General features: G+C 40.3%; 1 protein-coding gene across 1 annotated transcript; it reads left to right on the forward strand.

Annotated features, from left to right (window-relative positions):
- Positions 1 to 1878: 1878 nt before the first annotated feature.
- On the forward strand, positions 1879 to 5354 carry LOC148026214 (cytochrome P450 716B1-like). Its single transcript, XM_087692220.1, has 3 exons — positions 1879 to 2995; positions 4083 to 4270; positions 4819 to 5354. Exons 1-3 carry the CDS (start codon positions 1948 to 1950, stop codon positions 5122 to 5124), a joined length of 1542 nt encoding a protein of 513 aa, XP_087548346.1. The 5' UTR covers positions 1879 to 1947; the 3' UTR covers positions 5125 to 5354.
- Positions 5355 to 15286: the final 9932 nt, after the last annotated feature.

A 15286-nucleotide genomic window follows, 5' to 3' on the forward strand; every position in this document is an offset into this window, starting at 1 on the left:
TTGGAAAAATGAAAAGTTGATGGATTGGCACAATAAAGCTAGACATTTTGTTGTGCAGTTTTGCATTCATATGATGGCTGATGTATTAAAATAATTAAATTTCTTGAGTCTAAAGTTTCAGGAAGAAATAATGGATCTAACAACCATTGGAAGTGCTATTGATGTGGTTATATCAAAGCTTAAGCATTGCTTTTTTAGATCCATGAATTTCGCAAAAGATACCACATACTTATCAAAGTTCTTGGGATGCTCTAAAAAAGGATACTTAGAAATGGTTGATAAGGATGGCTATATACATAGATAATATGAATTGATATACAGACTGCTTCCTAAAGGTAAAAATAAAGATGATGCATCTACTGGAAAGAAAAAGGATGTTGAAAAGCAAGATGCTCCAATGATAAGACCACACATTGATGGTACTTTGAAATCTTGCATGGAGCTTGCAATGGACTATGTGCAATGTTTGATAGATAGTCTAAATGCTCGTTTTCCATATCTTCCACTCTTTAATGCTGTAAAGATTTTTAGCCTATGATTTTATGCTCAAGATGATGAAATTAGAGAGAAGAATGCTAAGAGATGGCTTGATAAGTTGGTACAACATCTTCAACCATGTGAGGAAGGAGAAGAATTGTTGTATCCCTTGGTTGATAGAAAAGCTTGTGAACAAGAGTTGTTTATGTTTATTGAGACTCTTCGGTTAAATTGTGAAGGGTTTACAATGAAAGAAGCATGGAGAGCATTTTCAGTAATGAAAGAATGGCAAGAAAGCTTTCCTAATATGATGAAGTTATGGCAAGCTATTCTTGTTATTCTAGCAAGCATTGTGGCATGTGAAAGAGGTTTCTCACTCCAAAATATGATTGAGGATGCAAGAAGAACATCAATGCCTATCAAGACTTTGGATGCTCTCATGCGTGTTGCACTTACAAGATCAAAGCTAGATGATGTGGAATGGAATAGAGTTTTTGAGATTTGGCAAGATGCTAAAGAAGACAGGGTATATGATGTTTGAGTAGTATAAGATGTATGATGTTGGGTATTTTCATTCCTTAGCGAGTCGAGGCCTTTTCCTTTTGTGTTTTCCTAAAGGCATGTCAAAGTGGTTGATTACCATAGATATTTTGAAGCATCCAAACCTTAAGTACTACTTGGGTTTACCCATTCTCGTTTTAGAGCTTGGCTTTTTAAGTGATTCAAATGTTTGGATTGGTGTATACCTTTACCTATATAATTGAAATTTACATTGATTTATCCCAAAAATTTTACAAAAGGGAATTTTGAAGGGGAATTTTTTTTTCCCCATGTCATGATGGGTAAAATGAAGGGCAAATATGCTTTTCGGACGTCTACTAAAATACTCATGAAGGGCATCCTTAAACTTCATAAGGTAGGCTTGATGACGCCCTTCAAAAAGCAGGCCTGTTGAGCATTAATGTCTCAGAGAGACTTGCTTCAATGATTGGTGAGCAAAACAAGTGTATTACAAAGGTGTGTTGATTGAGCATTAATGTCCGAGTGACTTGCTTCAAAGATTTCCTTATTTTTTGCAAAAGAAGGTGTTCGGAGGGAGTTCACATGTACATATAGTTCATAGCAAAAAAAAGTCCTTGAGCAAAACAACAAGTATATTCCAAAGGTGGGTTGATCGAGCATTGACGTTGAGAGACACTTGCCTCATTAGGTTGAAGCACTTTATAGTGGTATTCATTATGAACATGATACCCATAACTGCTGCACATGGTATGAGATGAAGAAGGGCTACAAAAAATATTACAATTTGCCGTTACGCAAATGAAAGGCGATAAACCAAGAAAAGTACCTATATGACCCTCTCAGCAACCCTTACTTGAGGCAGCCATCTTGTATAAAGTTCTAAGGTGCTCTTGAGCCGAATATGACCAGTTTTTGCCTAGCCTCAACTTGATTATATCAGGCAGTAATATGGCGAGCACGCAGCAGATAATGGGTATGGCCTCTGCAGTAGTACTGCCCCTGATCATGGCGGTCGGGTTTCTGATCTTCAGAGAGAAGAGGTTAATGATGTGGCTCTCAGCGAGGTTAGCTGCTTGTGGGGGTGGCCAACTCCCTCCGGGCAATGGCGGCCTGCCAGTGGTGGGGGAGACACTGGCCTTCCTGCGGGCCTTAAGGGACAACACGCTGGTGAGGTTCGTGGAGGATCGGGTGGCGAGGCACGGCTCGAAGGTATTCCGGACGTCGCTGTTCGGGATGCCGACGGTGGTGATGCACGGGCCGGAGGCCAACCGCTTCCTGTTCTTGCACGACGGCAGGCAGCTGCGGCCCTTCCTTCCCCGCACCACCAAGAAGCTCCTCGGCGACACCTTCGTCGCCATGGGCGACCCGCCCCAGCACCGTCGCCTCCGCCGCCTCCTCGTGGCTTGTCTCTCGGCCGACGTCGTCCGGAAGGTGACGGGGAAGGTCGACGCGCTCACGCAGCGCCACGTTCGCGACCACTGGCTCGGCCGCGCGCGCGTGGGCCTCCACCGCCTGGTGACGCGGCACACCCTGGATGTGGCGTGCCGCCTGCTGGTGGGCGTGGAGGAGCCGGCCTGCGTCCGAGAGCTGGCGCGGCTCTTCGCGCGCGTGAACAAGGGCGTGATGAGCCTCCCCCTCTATCTCCCCGGCACCCGCTACTTCGCCGCCCACAGGGCCCGCGCCCGCCTCATGAAGCTTCTTCGCGAGCTCGTCGCCCAGAGAAGGAACCAGCTGCTTGTCGAAAGCCGCCTCAGCAGCGCTGCTGCTGCTGATGATGAGGGCGACGACGATACGCGGAAAACTACTGATCGACGCGACTTCCTCTCCCTCGCTATCGCCTCCACCGACGAGGGCGGCAGGCCTTTCTCTGACCTGGAGATTATCGACATGCTCATCGCGCTTCTGTTCGCCGGGCATGAGACGGTGACCTCCGCCATCTGCATGGCATGCAAATTCTTGTCTGAGAATCCCGCCTGCTACGACGAGGTCAGGACAGGTGAGGCATTTAACATCACGACAATGTCTCAAATACATTGTTGGTAACTATCAAACTTGCAAAACAAATCTAGTTTCTTCAAAAGTTAGACGTACCGGAAGGTGAAACAAGTTTGTACTTCATGTGGGGTCCTTCAAGCCCACAAACATTCTTCGAATTCTTCATAACTGCATGTGTGGTCCTTCAAGCCTCCAAACATTTTTCTAACTCTTCATGGACCCCTCATGAAGTACAAGAATTATCCCATATCCTTGGTTTTTTGACAAGCAGTCTGTTGAGGATTTTCACTATCTATTGGCATCCTCTACAAGGCCATTGCAATCTCGATAATATGGAGAAGGGTATTTGTTTTTGAAAACTAAGTTCATTTCTAGTTCTTCTATAAGGTAGTTCTTGGGCTTTGGGATTCTATCAATAAGGATCGATAAGGGAACTCCAAACCTTGTACAAAGGTGCTCATGTACGAACGTCATTTTCTTCTTCACATTGACCTCTTTGATTGCTTTTGGCTTCCACCACCTTCTTTGATAGTCAATAGCTACAAGTGTGAACAACTTATTTCCAAGTTATTGGCATTGATGATAGGCTAGTCTTCTAAAAAGATGCAAATTTAGGCAACAAGACACAAAGATTTTGCAAAATTTTCAAACCTTAGGCTATCATCATGATCTCGGGTTAAAGAATGATTGTTTTGTAGCCCAACTCTTCTTATGAACCCTTATTTTAGCCAAGAAAAGAAAAATTTCCCTAGAAGAAAAACATTCAAGATGTAGTCATTAATTCTCGAGTATATTTCAACTACACTAGAACTCCATGAGGTAAGCCATGTGGATTGAATATAGAAGTCCATCTACAATTGTAGAGGTTACAACCATATTATGACATGCCTTTTAGAGATCTCACAATAATCAAAGGTACAAAAAGATTTAGATATTTGATAATATAAGAACCAATAGATATTCTTGTAGAGTAGAATCTCCTTTTTCTAAAACCATCTCATTAAATCATGCCAACATATTATGGTATGATGCTAAAAATTGATGTTTTGGTTCATTAGAATTATCTAATTGAGTGTATGTCATAACAGAGCAAATGTCTATAAGATCTAGCAAGAAGGAAGATGACATGTTGAATGGGGAAGACCTTAAAAAAATGAGGTACACTTGGAATGTGATTCAGGAGTCTATGAGATTGCAACCTCCAACCTTTGGGTTGTGCTATACCGTCCTCAGCGATCTTCAATTTGATCATTTCATTATTCCTCAAGGATGGATGGTAAAAGTTCTTCCTCTATTTTCACTATGAACTATTAACCTTATATAGCTCAAGTACTACTTGCTTTTCTATCCAAGGACCATTAGCTTATGAGTGATGATTTGCAGCATATTACATATCTCTTTCAAATTAAGAAATCTAGAAGTTATGATTTTGTAGACTCACATAGGTAACCAAATTGTACATGAAGGGATGATAACTAGATCCATGATAACCTTATAACATACAAATGTTGTATTCATTTTCATAAATATTTCTTTCTATCTTCTATGGATTGATGCTTGAGCTCAATAAATCCGCATAAATAATAAGGTAACAAGACCCACATACACAATAACCTCCATAAAGATGAACAACCTAGAATATTTTCATATGCATATACACATAGTTTGATAGATTTTGACAACAAATCACATCTATAGAAGAGGATCTATACATAAGATTTTATTCATGGATTGAAAATAAAGACACACAAACATGCTTATATTTGTGTGTGAAAAGGAGAGAGAGAGAGAGAGAAAGCTCATAGTTGTATCTATGGACAACAGATTTTCCATAGCACAACCCAATGCAATCTAGATGAGCAATACTTTCCCAATGCAATGACATTTGATCCTACTCGTTTTGATGGAAAGGGTCCCAAAATGAATACGTTTGTCCCTTTTGGCGGAGGGCCCCACCTTTGTGCAGGGATAGATTTTGCAAAAATGTTATCTTTGGTCTTTTTGCATAATCTTGTTACAAGTTTTAGGTGGAAGCTTGTGGACCCTTTCGAACATGTTTCTACAGCTGCTGCTACTGCATTTCCTATTAATGGCTTCTCCATCATGATTGAAGAACTTAAAGTATCTTAACAAACTCACCTTGTGAGTAATTTTAATAAAATTTAGAGAAATACCAAAGGACAATGATTGTAGTATACAAAAGTATCACTCTTCATGTAATTATTTCATGTATTACCGACGTCCTTTTAGATGGAATTTGGAAAGAAGCTATCCATACTAAATAACCCTCACATCTTGTATTATGAAGAAGATTCCCAAAAGACTCTTGATCTCTTCTAAAAACTTATTAAATCCTAAAAGAAGGTTTTGAGTAAATGCCTCTTTGAAAAATTATTCAAATCACGACTCATAGTGGTTAGTCGACTAGTCTTAGTTCAAAAATTTACTAGTCTTAGTTCAAAAATTTATTCTCAATAGAAATGTTCAATTTTTATATATGCAATGATTGTACATTGATTAGACATGTGCATAATATATGAATCAAGTTTTATAATCCTTCATCCTTACATCTTGATTTGAAATGTTAATAGATTTTGAGAGTTGTATAATAATTCACTATTTCTTTTACGTTCCAATAACATCTTATAATAAATGTGCATAGCACATCATATAGCAATAAAAATAGGGTCATATTACTCTTCTATAAGTCATACATAGGGGTTTTCAAAGAACTTTTGCTCATAGGTGACATGTCTTTTTTGTGAATGTTGGATGTCTTATGGCATATATATATGCATGGTACTACTATGAGTTGTAGTCTCTCTTTTGTGTGAAGATAACATGCTATAAATATTACAATGATCTCAAACAAAATAGTGTAGTTCTACTCATCCGAGGGATTCATCATGCATTATGATGACAAACAATGATCAAACACTATCTAACAAATATGAACTTGAACTCTTTTGTTTTGCAGTGTGATTAGCAACAATATTATGCAAACATTATCTATAAGATGTTAATTTGAGAAAACTTAATTAATGATGTCATTAGTTAGCCAAAACACTGTGATGGACAATTTTATCATGCCATGTTAGAACTTGATTTAAGATAACACTAGGAAATGGTGAACGAGAATGCATGGTTAAGCTTTTACATTGAAAACGGAAACCAATTTGTGAAGATTTTGTGTTGGGTAAGGTATAAAAGAGCTAACAGAGGTCCACAAAGAATAATTTATGTTGCACTAATATCATGTTTATTCGGCAACATTATGGCTTGAAGGATGTTATAGCTTAGACATATATGGCTCATAAAACAAGATAGGTTTGGTTTTTACCTTAGTATGATGAGAGGAACTTGGTTGAGGTCTTCAATCCCTTGTAGAGGCTAAACCAAACAACTTACTATTGGGATGACAAGCCCATGTGTATGCATGGTGTGCTTGTTATCCCATAAGATTCTAACACTATGATGATTGTTGTGTTATTCACAATTCTAGAATGATCCAGAGTATCTAGCAAGTTGGGTAGGCTTGAAGAGATAATATTTGTGTATGCAAGCCTCCAGACTTAGCTCATAGTTAGATTGTCAAGAATTGCATGGTGGGGGGACTTATTTGAGCTATTGTGCCAAACACATACCATACAGATAAAAGGAAGCTCACTAAAGAACATAAGAAGAGATATGGAGGCCAAACCATTCTCCCCTTCACATTTTCTTTGTTCATCAAGAAGAACAAGGCCTCATGATCGACATAGAATTTAAAGTGCGTCGATAGTAGGTAGTGTTGGAACTTCTCTAGGGCAAACACCATTGCTAGGCATTCGAACTATGTCACTGTATAGTTCCTTTCTCAGTCAATTACTTTTTGGCAAGCATAGTAGATAGGTTGATCTAACTTCGAGGAGCCCTTTTGGCATAAGACTGCTCCTAAGCCTTCTACAGATGCATCAATGTGCACATGGAACTCTTTTATCTAATCAGGAGGTTCCAGGATGGGTGCTTCAATCAAAAACGGCTTCAAAGTCTTAAATGCTTCATCACAATCAGTAGTCCATGTAAACTCTGCATTCTTTCTCAGGAGTTTATACAAGGGGACTGCTTCGTTGCAAAGTGTGTAATGAACCTTCTATAGTAGTAGCCCACATGGCTGAGGAATCCCCTCAACTATTTGAGGCTGATTGGAGTTGTTAAAGCTACAATCTTCTCAATATTTGCAAGGTCTATTTCTTTCCTTTGTGCAAAGACAATGTGACCCAAAAGAACTCCTGAAGAGACTCCAAAGACGCGTTTGTCGAGATTGAGAGAGATTCCATACTCTCGTCGATATCTATCAAAGCACTGCTCTAGGTGTCCCCAATGCTCACGAATTAGGCTATAGACACAAAATTCCTCTAGGTACACCTCAATGAAATCATGCAAATGATTTTGGAATGTGGCCATCATCACTTGGTAGCAAGAACATTACAGAGCCCAAACAACATCACTCTATAAGCATGGGTTTCCCATTCGATTGTGAAAGTTGTTTTGAATTGATCTTCTTCTGCGATATGAACTTGGTTGTATCCACTACATCCATCCAAGAGGGAATAAAGTTCATGGCATGCCACTGTTTCCAATAAGTGGTCTATGAAAGGAATAGGAATATGATCATTCTTGGTTTTGTAGTTTAGCTTTTGGAAGTCCACACATATTCATAGCTTTCCATTCTTCTTGGGTACTACCACGATGGGAAAAACCCATTCACGGATAGATAAACTCATCTTTAAGGAGCTTCAGTAATTCGGCTTTCACTAAGTCAAAGTAATTTGGATTTATGCGCCCTTGTCTTTGCCTCACAAACTTGGCATCAAGCTCTAGGTCGATGTGATGCTGACATACTGTGGGATCAATCCCCTTCAGATCTTTGTAGGACCATGCAAGCACGTCCAGGTTCTCCTTTAGAAGGTCATGCATGACCGATAGTTCTTCTTCTGGAAGATTGACACCCACCTTCAAGTGACATTCAGTATCATCAACATCCATAAATATTAATTGCTTTTCACCTTCCACTTCATGGATGAAGGTCCCATAGATTGCTTTTGGATACAGATTCGAATCCTTCAAGGGAGTGGTTTCCTCTTTTGATGCTCCACTAGAATCGACTTCCTCTTTTAGTGGAGACTAAATCTGCTCCTTGGGAAGCTGAAAGGGTATTAGGACTGTTTTGGGTTTGATGGAAGGGTTATTTATATCTTGGCTTGAGGACTCATCTTCTGAAGATGCCTCTAAGAAACGTCACAAAACATGATCACTCAAAGTTTTTTTTCGGCTGCAGGACTGTTAGTTGTTGGCAAGGTGCATCATCATCATCCTTTGTTGGGAATGGTGGATTAGGGTGACAAGAGCCACTACGAAAGGAAGGATTATTTTTCTTAATCCATTTCTTATGGATATTTTGTTGCAAATGACATGACTCATTAGATATTCCAAAGGGAACCATAGTCATTTTGTTCAACATCATGGGATCTTCTACTTATGTAGCCTCTGTAACTTCTTCCTCATCTATGCCTTCTACGGGTAGGATAGATTCTTCCAGTACACTATCATAATCTTCTTCTACAAGGTCAACTTCGTCCTCTTCGGAATTTTCTTTCGCCTCTGTAGGGGCTCTATAAGAGAAGAACAGACTCTCTATTGTGTCTTCTACCTCTGCTTCTACATCTGACTCTACTTCTGTTTCTGTCTTTTCTATGGTCACTGTCTCTATCTTTGTCTCTACTACAACTATGTAACAGGGAGAATAATACATCCATGCTTCTATCTCACTATCAGAGGTGACTTCAGAATTCAATTCGGGTTTAGACAGGAGGTATTCACCCATTGACAAAGACTTTGCTTCTTTCAGGAGTTGGCTTATAATGCCCACTGTTAGGGGGACCATACCTCTGTTTTCTTGGGAAAGATCTGTTTGATAGCTTCTTCGTCTCCTGATATGCCATTTGTTACTTCGTTGGAAGAGTCTGTTAAGACTTAAATGGAAGTGGATCTATTACCTTTTTACGATCCATGCAACTTTAGCACCACTTTATTAGATCCTCTACCTAAGGTCTTTGAACCAATCCGTTCGTACTCTTGCTTCAAAAATCCATGGTCTTTCCAACAGTAGAGGGTATGAGGTCTCGTAGGAATTTGGTTTTACCACTAGATAGGTCAACCAATAGTCTCTTCTGCGAGGGTTCTCTTCACATATGGAAGAATGCCCAAATGCTTAATTCTACTTTGGTCTGCCAGTGTGATAAGCCACTACGTAAGCTGCATACCTTGCAAGACTAATCCTTCATTGTCACATCTATCATTTTATTTACTGATGAGCCTCCATCAATCAATGCATTTGCAATAAAGCATCATTCAATCCACATGCCATTCTCTAGGGTATCAGGGTCCAAGAAGGTGTTAGCCACATCCACTTCTTTCACAAGCTCTCGAGATGTATTGGACTTGGGGGCTATTGAGGGAGCAATCCTTAGGCCTCTTCTTCTTGTCAATATGCTTTTTAATTTCTTTCGACAGCTAAAAGAAAAAATTAACAACTGTCGGAATGTCAAGTTTGGTTTAAAGGTGTCTAGGTCTTTGACCAAGTCATATTCTTTGATAGGATCCATGGGCTTTTGCAACTGGCTAGGGAATGGGGAAACACTCACTTTGATCTTCCCTTTTTCCTCTAGAAGTGGAACTATCTACACTTCTTCTACTTCTGGAGATACTTCGACATCCTCTATCTCGTGGACCTTTGGTTTTGTCTCTGCAACTATCTTTGAATCTTTTTGTACTACTAGACACCTCTATACCGTACCATTCTCTTCTGTATTATTCTATTTCTCCTTCTGAAGAAGGTTGAACTTCACCGTTTTGGCAAAGGGAATGTTCTCTTTTGACTAAAGGTTCTCTTCTCTTAGCATGCGTTCTTGCAGCAACTTCTAATTCTACCAAATTGGAGGTAGGTTCTTGGGTCTTTTGTTGGGTATCAGGGATAGCTTTTACAGGAGTAGGACTTGGACAGTCTTTTGCAATGTGGCCTTCTTCTTTGCATCACTGCATAAGGGTTTGTAGTCCATCGACATTCTAGAGTTTAGATAGTTTTGTGAGATATGTCTGTCAAGATTGTGGGAGAGAAGGAAGGAGTCTCACTTGTAGCTTCCTTGCTTGCACAATGGGAAAATACACACAGAGGTGGAGGTTGAAAACAGTTTTTCTCTTCTTAGTTGTGTAAGCCAAAAAGAACTCAAGTACAAAGAAATAGAAGAACCCTATATATGGGTCTCAAACCAAACTCAACTAACTAAGGTGGCATGCTAACTGAGCCATGAACTAGAGTAGATAAGGATAGCTGTCATGTAGCTATTATTCATGGGCGGTGTACCAACCGCATCTGCAACTGACAAGTCGGTGACATAAATGCACAACGGTCACCTTGGCATATTACGAGTGGAGCTCGATATCTCAACACTCCCCCTCGAGCTCAATCCTAATTCCTGCACACCAAGTAGGTCTCTAAACTTGCACAGCTTCTTTGCGCCCAATGCCTTTGTGAATATGTCAGCTACCTGATCCTCTGTGCTGACATAAACTAGATCAATAAGACCTAGTAAAACCCTCTCCCGCACATAGTGATAATGCACCTCAATGTGCTTTGTTCTAGCATGATAGACTGGGTTATTTGCCAAGTGTATACTACTCATGTTGTCACAATAAATGACAATTGGCCCATCTGTAAGCTAATGCATATCATAAAGTAGCTTATGCAACCAAGCTACCTCACATGCAGCCATTGGTGCACCCTTGTACTCAACCTCTATGCTCGACAAGGCAACTGTAGGCTATTTCTTGCTGCTCCAAGTGACTGCAGCACTCCCAAAAGAGAACACATATCCACTGGTAGATTGTCTATCAGAAATACTACCAGCCCAATCAGCATCAGTGTATCCATGCAACTATATCTGAACCCCAGTCTCATAAAATAGTCAATACTGCAATGTGGACTTCACATATCTGAGTATGCATCTAGCCGCATCCAAATGTGGTTTCCTTGGAGCCTGCATAAACTGGCTTACCAATCCAACAGCATAGCTCAAATCTGGCGTGGTAATAGTCATATAAATCAAACTTCCTACTATGCGTCTGTACATAGTAGGGTCTTCCAGAAGCTCACATGCATCTGCGCTCAGCTTCACATTCTGCTCCAAAGAAACTGAGATAGGCTTACAGCCTGTCATCCCATATTTGGACAGCATGTCCAATCCATACTGCCTCTACAAGAGCTGTATCCCACTTGGTGATCTAATCACCTCAATGCCCAAGAAATAACGCAGCTCTCCCAAATCCTTCATCTCAAACTTCTGCTTCAATAGCATTTTCACATGAAGGATATCTTCATCACTATCACCTGTCATAATCAAATCATCAACATAAATGACAAGTAGCATAATATCTTTCTTTATTTTTCTCACATAAAGTGAGAAATCTGTCTTGGAAATCTGAAAGCCAATAGTGACAAGATACTGTCCTATCTTGTCAGACCATGCTCTAGGTGCTTGCTTCAAGCCATACAAGGCTTTCTTCAACCTGCAAACAAACTTAGGATGAATAGCATGCACATAACCTGGTGGCTGCTCCATATAGACCTCTTCTTGTAAATCACCATGCAAGAAGGCATTCTTTACATCCATCTGATGTAAAGACCATCCCTTTGATGCAGCCATAGCAATGACTGCTCTTACGGTTGCCATCCTTGCAACCGGACTGAATGTTTCTTTATAATCAATGCCATATGTTTGTGCATACCCCTTGACTACTAATCTTGCCTTGTATCTGTTCATAGAACCATCTGCATTGTGCTTCACCTTATAAACCCACTTACAGCCAATTGCATTCTTACCTTTAGGCAAGGGTACCAATTTCCATATAGCATTTTCTTCCAAGGCATCCATTTCTTCATCCATGGATTTCTCCCATTTTTCTTTTCCTATGGCTTGCTAAAAAAAAGTGGGTTCTAGTTCATGTATCACTTTGACCATATAGACATAGTGAATGGTTGTAAATCCATCATATTTCAGCCTATCCACAGGATACCTAGCTTTGGTAGACCTGCGCAAATTAGTTTCACTCCCAGGTTCTCTCAAAACATCCCTGGTCTTCCTTACTCTAGGTGTAACAATAGAAGGAGTACCCAACTCATCATCAATGCTCTGTTCTGAGCCATTAGATTCACCATCCACATAAGAGTGACCTGCATTCACATCAAACATGGGCTGATCTACATTCTCTTTTCCTTTTCGTGATACGTGCATACCACTATCTACATTGCTTTGTGAAGATTCTCCTGATCTCAATCTGCCTGTCCATGGCAAAGAATGTGAATCACTTCTAGAGGACGCTCCAGGTCCACTAATATTTTGTGACTGCTGCTGTGAATTCTGTGCAACATTACCATTTTTTGCATCTACATCATCAATCACATTTATTGGTTTATACCAGCTACTCATCTCATTAAAAACAACAACTCTGCTCACTGTAAACTTACGAGTAGAAGGGTTATAGCATCTATACCCTTTCTGCTGCAAAGAGTAACCAATAAAGATGCACTTCTCAGCTTTTGGATCCAACTTGGATCTCAACTCATCAGGCACATAAACATAGGCAACGCAACAAAAAATTTTCAAATGAGAAATATCTGGTTTCCTACCAGTATACCTCTCCTCTGGAGTCATCCCATGTATTGTTGCAGTGGGAGTCCTGTTCATTATGTAGACTGCTGTAGCAACTGCTTCAGCCCAGTAAAAATCTGGCAAGTCTTTTTCGTTGAGCATGGCACGAGATACCTCTCCAATATGCCTATTTTTTCTTTCTGCAATTCCATTTTGTTGTGGGGTATGACTGCATGAATATTGCTGCTTTATGCCATGCTCCTGCAGAAACCTTGCAAACTCATTTGAGAGGTACTCTCCCCCTCCATCTGACCTTAGGCATTTTATTTGCAGGCCTGTTTCTTTTTCAACCATAGCTTTAAGAGTTTTGAAATGCCCAAAAACTTCACTTTTCTTTTTCATAAAATACACCCAAAATTTTCTGCTATAGTCATCAATAAAAGTGACAAAATAATGACAGCCTCCAAGAGATGCAGCTTTAGTAGTCCACACATTAGAGTGGATTAATTCCAATGGCTTCTTACTCTCTTGAACATGTCTAGGAAATGGTTTCCTTGCCTGTTTTCCAAATTGGCAGGCTTCACATACCTTATGCATTTCTGCAACCTTGAATTTAGGCAATCCTACAACAATATTTTGGGCTTGCATTGATTTAAGTCACTGTACATTAACATCACCAATGCGTTTATGCCAGATATCAATATCTGCAACAACACCGGTCCCATGTGCAAACATTGATGCACTCAATTCAGGCATATCTGCATCCAACGTAAACATTCTGCCCTTCTTCTTTCCTTTTGCTATCAAGTGACCTTTATTTTTCATATCCTCAACAAAGCATCCATGAGGATTAAATCTGACCTGCAAGCCCTGCTCAACCATTTGACCAATAGAAACCAGATTCTTGGTGATATTCGGGACATGAAATACATCGGACTGGTATTTCTTTTTCCCATCCTGCATAGACAAAGGAATTTTTCCAATCTGCACAATAGGATGTGCAGTATCATCACCATTCTCCACAAATCCTGGTTTTTCCATTTTCCTTGCATCCTCCATCCATTCTGCATGACCTGTCATGTGATTTGATGCACCTGAGTCAACATACCACACTTTGTTGCTTTCTTCTGCACTTATCACAGAATTATTCATGTGTTGCACCATAAACAAATGCTCATTTCTGTTATCACCCTGTCTACTAGAAGATGCATAATTTCATTGTTGCAGTTTTTCATTCATGATGTCATTCTACTTTTTATAGCAGTCTTTAGCCATATGACCCATTTTACCACAGTAGTAGCATTCAACATTACTGTTTGCATTTTGGCCTCTTTGCCATCCATCACGACCTCTTTGGCTCCCTCTGCCTCTAGAGTTACCACATCCTCCTCCATAGGACTGGTTTTCTTGAGTCTGCTGCATATTCTGATTTCTACCACGGCCTCCAAATCGGCCTCCTCTACCTCTGCCTCTACCTCTTCCAGCATTTGAGTAGAAGACAGTTTCTTTTGAAGTTCCTCCTGAAGAAGATGCACCACCATTTCTTTGCTCCTCAGAAATTAGAAGAGCAATCAACTCCTCAAAATCATGAAATCTTTCACGAACTAAAATGGATGTCCGAAACTGTGCATAATCCTTTCCTAGAACATTCAAGGTCACAGAAACTAAATCATCATCTTCCACTGGCAACCCAATGGAAGCAAGTGCATCTGCAATCTTCTTCACCTTCATGTGGTAGTCATTGATGCTCATACTTTCTCTTTGCACATTATGAAACTCTTGCTTGAGCTGCATTTTCCTAGCTTGCGTATTTGTGCTATAAATTTTTGACAAAGTATCCCATGCCTCCTTTGGCGTACTTGCATCTTGAATATGCACAATCATAGAGTCTGAAATGTTGATAGACAGTCAGTACATAACTTTCCTGGCTCTCTCATGCCATGCTTTAAATGCCTGCATTTGCTGTTCATTGGGAACATTAGGAAGAACTGGTTCTTCTTCATTTCCTGCAACAAATTCCCAATATCCTTTTCCCATAAGGAAATTCGTCATTCTAAACTTCCATGCTTGGAAGTTGTTCTTGTCAAGCTTTTCAGTGACAATCTGTGAAAGAGAATCAGACGCCATTATAGAACACTGCAAAAAATTCTGTCACTGCAAAGAACACAGCTTCAGCCTCACAAGGGCAAATCTGCAAAACTGACGAAAGTGGTATTTGACCACACAGTCACTTCCTAGTGACGATTTTGCATCAATAGGCAACAAGGATGATTCTGTAACTCCCAATGTCTCTGCACATAGGCATACGATGCAATTTCTACAGTAACTTTTCACCGATTTGTAGAACAGTGGCTGCACAGCATAAAACTGGGCCTTTTCCTGAGTACGTGTAGAAAACTTCCGCCTCCAAAACAGGCCCCGAAATGGCCTCAAATCAAAAAAATAGGGTCGCCAAGGGCTAAAGACATAGCCCGCAGCATATACTGTCCTCTTGCTTCACCGCGAAGGGCATCTCAACCTGAGACAATGCACTCTTGCAATTTTCGGCTGTGCTACCTGCACAGATTTGCTCCCAAAACAGAAAATGAAAGCAACACTACTCC

The sequence above is a fragment of the Lygodium microphyllum genome, chromosome 14, assembly GCF_053477565.2.
Source record: "Lygodium microphyllum isolate KBCC chromosome 14, Lygodium_microphyllum_v1.1.10, whole genome shotgun sequence".
Classification (NCBI taxonomy): domain Eukaryota; kingdom Viridiplantae; phylum Streptophyta; class Polypodiopsida; order Schizaeales; family Lygodiaceae; genus Lygodium; species Lygodium microphyllum.

Coding starts and splice junctions, on each gene's coding strand:
- LOC148026214 (XM_087692220.1), top strand. CDS start 1,948: ATGGCGAGCACGCAGCAGATAATGGGTATGGCCTCTGCAGTAGTACTG. Junction 2,996..4,082: donor CTACGACGAGGTCAGGACAG/GTGAGGCATTTA, acceptor ATGTCATAACAG/AGCAAATGTCTATAAGATCT. Junction 4,271..4,818: donor TTATTCCTCAAGGATGGATG/GTAAAAGTTCTT, acceptor TATGGACAACAG/ATTTTCCATAGCACAACCCA.